The 6,625-nt window shown below is 43.2% G+C and overlaps 1 protein-coding gene across 1 annotated transcript in view; it reads left to right on the forward strand.

The window, feature by feature from the left end:
- Positions 1-4,264, forward strand: part of LOC105019666 (transmembrane protein 163) — a 39,999-nt gene extending 35,735 nt beyond the window's left edge. Inside the window, exons 7-8 of the mRNA XM_010886016.3 lie at positions 1,819-1,960; positions 2,395-4,264. Coding sequence (XP_010884318.1) covers positions 1,819-1,960; positions 2,395-2,455 — 203 coding nt within the window. The 3' untranslated portion in view covers positions 2,456-4,264. The remainder of the gene's footprint in view (positions 1-1,818; positions 1,961-2,394) is intronic.
- The last annotated feature ends 2,361 nt before the right edge of the window (positions 4,265-6,625 follow it).

The raw sequence follows: 6,625 nt of genomic DNA on the forward strand, positions 1-6,625 counted from the left end.
AACTGTGCATTATTACCATAGCACACAAAGACGGAACGTGTGTGGAATGTACACTGCTCAAAAAAGTTAAGGGAAAACGTAATCATCACAGTATGAAACAAAGTCAGTTACATTTCAGGGATATCAATCTGTCCAGTTAGGAAGCATAAGTGATTGTGAATCAGTGTCACCTGTTTTGGTTCAAATGAAAGGTGCACTGGAGAGGCAACAGCAAGACAACCCCCAAAAAGGGAATGGTTTTGCAGGTGGTGGCCTGCTCTCTCCTAAACCTTCCTGACTGATTCTTCTCTAGTTTTGTTTTTTGCTAGTGTCCTTGTCACGACTGATAGCATGAGGCGGTACCTGCAGCCCCTTCATGTTTCACAGGCAGTCCAACTTCTCCAGGATGGCACATCCATACATGCCATTGCAAGAGGTCTCCAGGTATAGTCTCAAGAGCATGGAGGAGATCCCAGGAGATGGGCCATTACATGACGAGATCTGGACAGGGCCGTAGAAGGGCATCAACCCAGCAGCAGGACCAGTATCTGCTCTTTTGTGTGAAGAGGAACATGAGGAGCACTGCCAGAGCCTTACAAAATGACCTCCAGCGGACTACTGTTGTGCATGTTTCTGACCAAACTGTCAGAAACAGACTCCATGAGGGTGGCATGAGGGCCTGATGTCCTCTAGTGGTACTCACAGCCCAGGACCGTGCAGCTTGATTGGCATTCGCCAGAGAACACCAGAATTGGCAGGTCCGCTGTTGGTGCCCCGTTCTCTTCACAGATGAGAGCAGGTTCACACTGAGCACATGTGACAGACGTGAAAGAGTCTGGAGACGCCATTGTGAATGTTATGCTGCCTGCAACATCATCCAGCATGACCTCTGAACCTCTGGGACGTTATGTATCAGTGCATCCAATGCCACCAAATAGCACCACAGACTGTCCAGGAACTCATTGATGCCCTGATCCAGGTCTGGGAGGAGATCCCTCAGGACACCATCCATCGTCTCATCCAGAGCATGGCCAGATGTTGTTGGGAGTGCATACAGGCACCTGGGGGTGGCGATATTGAGTAGAATAGACCGGGTACGGGTAGGTGCAGCTAGTCGTACCTACAAAAATAGCAGAATTGTATGCTGCAAATAGCAACTTTTAATTAGGGGCCAAGCAATCTGAACTCATCATGAGGGGCCGTAGTGCACGTGCGTCTGCTGGCTCATGTCCTTACATCGGACCATTGACATTTTTAATATGGTATCTGGCGACAAAACTCCTGGTTTGCCCATCTCTGACACCACAGTATTGGCTGTGCCTTAACCGCCTCGTCACTGTCAGGTACTGGGCCGCATTTCCCTGGCCCCTTGGTTCCCTTCTACTATGGTTCTCTAAGGATCACTCGCTAGCTCCCGAGAATCTTAAAAAGTCACTTCTCGCTGCAATGAAAGATGTATGGCAGACAGGATGACTTTGAACTAGTCGGAAAGGTCAGATTTGGAGGGATCCCGTACTCTTCGCTAACTGAAGTGTACGGGATTCATGACATTTTGTGTGGGAGACAGCTATTAACTCCCAGCTCTACCTCTCCTTTCCAGACATTGAACAAGCTTTTAAAGGGGGCATTTGCTATACTTTTTCTTCTGTGGTCTTTCAGATTTATGGCAGTCTAAGTGTGGATTTATTTCCTGAAACACATACTGACTTGTTGTTGTTCATCTCTTAACCAATTTTATTCCATTGTAATTTAGTCAATTAAGAACCAGTTGTCTTTTGTAATAATGACCTGAAATGAAAATGAATGATAGTTGACTAAACCAAAGTGTCTAATCTACAGGTTTCAACTCCCTGGTGGGCGGGGTTATGGGCTTCTCCATCCTCATTAGTGCCGAGGTCTTCAAGCACGACCCCAACGTTTGGTTTCTGGACGCGTCCACAGGGGTCCTCATAGGTCTTATCATCCTGGCCTACGGAATCAAGTATGTACACACAGACTGTGGCCTAGATGCCCCCCAACCCTGACGCTAACCCTGATCACATGATCACCGCATTCAAATGGCCAAGTTCCTCCCAAAATGCTAAAAAGCGATCGAATCTCGCCTGAAGTGACCACCACTCAGTCGATTACAAACCCAATCAAAATGAGGTTCAGGTGTGGAGCAGGGTGTTTGGGGAGGGGGGATGCTCTGCTCTGTTTCAGTAGGTTCCAATCGGATGTCACTTATTTTGTCTTGTAACCCAATGAATTTTCAGAGGAATGGAGATTTCAAATGGACGGTTATGTAACTGTTGAAAGGACTGGGGTTCGAGAAGGGAAAGTCTTATCCAAAAGACATACATTTGCAGCAGTCTGTGCATGTGTCTGTGTGCTGTATTGCATTTCTATTAACATGAATTCCTGACCTTGTTACAGGCTGCTGGTTGATATGGTTCCTCGAGTGCGGCAGACGAGGAACTACGAGCGATTTGAGTGACCGAAGACCACCCAGATGGGGCTGGGTTCTAGGCTATATATCTACGTCCAGAGTCAGTCGGATATGTATATCCATGTACAGTCCCTATCTAGCATTTCCGTAGAGCCACAGAGTTCTCGCCAGCCTCCGTGACAAACCTATTTATTGACTGACATTTCAGCTGAACCCGAGCCCTCCACGCAGCAGTACTTTCACTGTCAGTCCCAGCACCCAAACCCGACCGGTCCACAGGATGAAGAAGGTTTCCCCCCCGCCATGTTCCTCCCCCTGCTGTTGAAGTGGGTGGAGTCGAGAGGACTGTCACATAGTCGTGGGCTGCTGAGACGTCAGGAAATTATGTCACTGTTGCTACAAAGGCACTGCACATTCTCCACGGTCTACAGTCTCGTGTTCATATCGGTCTTCCCTCTGACAATATGGCCAATCCAGATGTGTTGCAGGACCTCTTGTCTGAAGGGATTTCAGTAGTTTCCAATAGGCCTTTACTTTTGTACAATAATACTATGTGTATAGCCTTTTTAGTGTACTACTTTTGACCCATGCTTGTAGGGCTTTGGTAAAACTAAGTGCACTATATAGAGAATTGAGTGCCGTTTGGTACGCAAACATTGTCTGTTTACAACACCACTGCTCAAAAGTAGATATGTTGCATTCATGTTTATTTTATTTATTAGCGGGTAGCTTTTAGCAAGGCTATTTGCAGATGTTTGACATGTTTTATTTTTGCTATTAAAAAGCAGAAAGATAAACTTTTTTTGTTTCGTGAGAGATTTTTGAGATGACCATTTTAATATAATAGATTGTTGACTCAAGTAAAAAAAATAAAGTTCACTGCACGGAGTGAGGTGCTATCACCTTTCATAAGTGACTGTGAAGGCAAAGAATGTGTCGCCAGCTCGAATTTCCGGTCGCCAGCTCGAATTAAGGGGTGTTAAAAGGCCTGTGGTGGACCCTCAACAAACAGAACGACTGGAGCCAAAGATTCCTGCCAAAGATTACTACATTGAAGAATATTTTGCAGTTCACATCAGCCAGATCTCTGGGCTAGAGCACAACAAGGCATCCCTCTTGAAGCCTTTCCTCCTCTTTTGTTAAATCCTTCAAGGGAAATGTGGTCGTCCCACACTGTATAGTTATTTAGTCAATCGGTTATTTTAAGCTTTTCCGATCTGCCATGTTTGGTGTCTTTGAATGTTGGATATTAAGTATGCGGATTGGAAAAGGAGAAGAATTCTGGCCACTGAGTGTATAATTCATGAATACAGGGTTGGTGTAATACAGCGTTGGTGTAATACAATGTTGGTGTAATACAGGGTTGGTGTAATACAGGGTTGGTGTAGTACAGAGTTGGTGTAATACAGGGTTGGTGTAATACAGCGTTGGTGTAATACAGGGTTGGTGTAATACAGGGTTGACCCACTGCATGAGTGTGGTTCCATAAAATCAAGCTGTGTATTTATGCACTCTTTCTAGGTACTGAACAAAGGAAAGTCAGTCCATGCAATGATTATTATAGTGGCAATCCAAGGAGGGCTGTTTTTTGGCTTCTTTATTTCTTTACGATGAAGGGTCCCAAATTAAGGGTCCGTTTGCCTGATTAAATAAATCTGGGTTTTGAGTGAAACAGGAAGTGTCCTTGGTAGATTCAACCAAGGTTAGGTGAAAAAATATATTAGATCCCCATTACTAATAAATAACGCTGCCTGACATTTTTTTTGAATTGTCCAATTATGAAATTCATTTATAGAATACAGCAGTAGTTAAATACATCTTTTCACCAAGAGAACACGGCTAATAAAATCAAAAATCAAAAATGAAAAAGGTAGGAACAAAAACCTGCAAAAAGTTGGCACTCTGTGGATTGACTTTGTTATTGTGTATTATTATATAAATAAATGTTTGTATACATAAAATGATGGGTCAGTGCACATATGGAAACTGGCTTTTCAGGATGGTATTCAATCCAAGGTACATTATAAAGCAGTTCAGGATAGTTGAAAAATCAGTTTTTGAGATAGGTGGGCCAACCCCACAACTAAGTAGTAGGAAACAGACCTTAATGAAATCACTATCTACAGATTCAGTGCTAGGAGGAAAATACAATTCCATTTAAATTGTGCATCAACAGACTGCTGCTCTAGGCATTTGGTATTGAATTCCAGATTTGCTCTGATTCTGGTATCAGCCCTGTTTGAAATGAAGTAATGAATTACTGTACATTATGTAATATACAGTATAGTCCTTTAATATTTTGACATTGGTATTGCCAAATTCAGCTGAATCTTGTTACATTAGATAAGGTGTTGCAATGTTGTTCTGTATTCAGAGTACATCAGATCAAGGCAATATTTGTCTTATCAGATATTTAAAAAAATCAGATAAAAAAAATACACCCAATACCCCATAATGACAAAGCAAAAACACATTTTTAGACATTTATGCCAATTTATTGAAAATACAGAAACTGAAATCTCATGTATATAAATATTCAGACCATTTTATTCAGTACTTTGTAGAAGCGTCTTTGGTAGCGATCTTCTTGGGAATGCCTCTACCTGCTTTGCATATCTAAGGTCTTGTTGTGCATTCTGAATTGAATTTTCTTCAAGGACATAACTTACCACTTAAGTGTTCCTAATCATTCAGGTGAAATTAAAAAATAAAATATGATTGGGAATATACACTATATGACCAAAAGTATGTTGACACCCAACCATCACACTTACAGTGGGGAGAACAAGTATTTGATACACTGCCGATTTTCCCACTTACAAAGCATGTAGAAGTCCATAATTTACTCATCAACTGTGAGTGACGGAATCTAAAACATAAATCCAGAAAATCACATTGTATGATTTTTAAGTAATTAATTAGCATTTTATTGCATGACATAAGTACATAAGAAAAGCAGAACTTAATTTTTGGTACAGAAACCTTTGTTTGCAATTACAGAGATCATACGTTTCCTGTAGTTCTTGACCAGGTTTGCACACACTGCAGCAGGGATTTTGGCCCACTTCTCCATACAGACCTTCTCCAGATCCTTCAGGTTTCGGGGCTGTCGCTGGGCAATACGGACTTTCAGCTCCCTCCAAAGATTTTCTGTTGGGTTCAGGTCTGGAGACTGGCTAGGCCACTCCAGGACCTTGAGATGCTTCTTTCAGAGCCACTCCTTAGTTGCCCTGGCTGTGTGTTTCGGGTCGTTGTCATGCTGGAAGACCCAGCCATGACCCGTCTTCAATGCTGTTACTGAGGGAAGGAGGTTGTTGGCCAAGATCTCGCAATACATGGCCCCATCCATCCTCCCCTCAATACAGTACAGTCGTCCTGTCCCCTTTGCAGAAAAGCATCCCCAAAGAATGATGTTTCCACCTCCATGCTTCACAGTTGGGATGGTGTTCTTGGGGTTGTACTCATCCTTCTTCTTTCTCCAAACACAGCGAGTGGAGTTTAGACCAAAATGCTCTATTTTTGTCTCATCAGACCACATGACCATCTCCCATCCCTCCTCTAGATCATCCAGATGGTCATTGGCAAACTTCAGATGGGCCTGGAGATGCGCTGGCTTGAGCTGTGGGACCTTGCGTGCGCTGCAGGATTTTAATCCATGACAGCGTAGTGTGTTACTAATGGTTTTCTTTGAGACTGTGGTCCCAGCTCTCTTCAGGTCATTGACCAGGTCCTGCCGTGCAGTTCTGGACTGATCCATCACCTTCCTCATGATCATTGATGCCCCACGAGGTGAGATCTTGCATGGAGCCCCAGACCGAGGGAGATTGACCGTCATCTTGAACTTCTTCCATTTTCTAATAATTGCGCCAACAGTTGTTGCCTTCTCACCAAGCTGCTTGCCTATTGTCCTGTAGCCCATCCCAGCCTTGTGCAGGTCTACAATTTTATCCCTGATGTCCTTACACAGCTCTCTGGTCTTGGCCATTGGGGAGAGGTTGAAGTCTATTTGATTGAGTATGTGGACAGGTGTCTCTTATACAGTTAACGAGGTCAAATAGATGCAGTTAATACAGGTAATGAGTGGAGAACAGGAGGGCTTCTTAAAGAAAAACTAACAGCTCTGTGAGAGCTGGAATTCTTACTGGTTGGTAGGTGATCAAATAGTTATGTCATGCAATAAAACTGAAATCAATTATTTAAAAATCATAAAATGTGATT

This window comes from Esox lucius, chromosome 22 (assembly GCF_011004845.1).
Source record: "Esox lucius isolate fEsoLuc1 chromosome 22, fEsoLuc1.pri, whole genome shotgun sequence".
Lineage (NCBI taxonomy): Eukaryota > Metazoa > Chordata > Actinopteri > Esociformes > Esocidae > Esox > Esox lucius.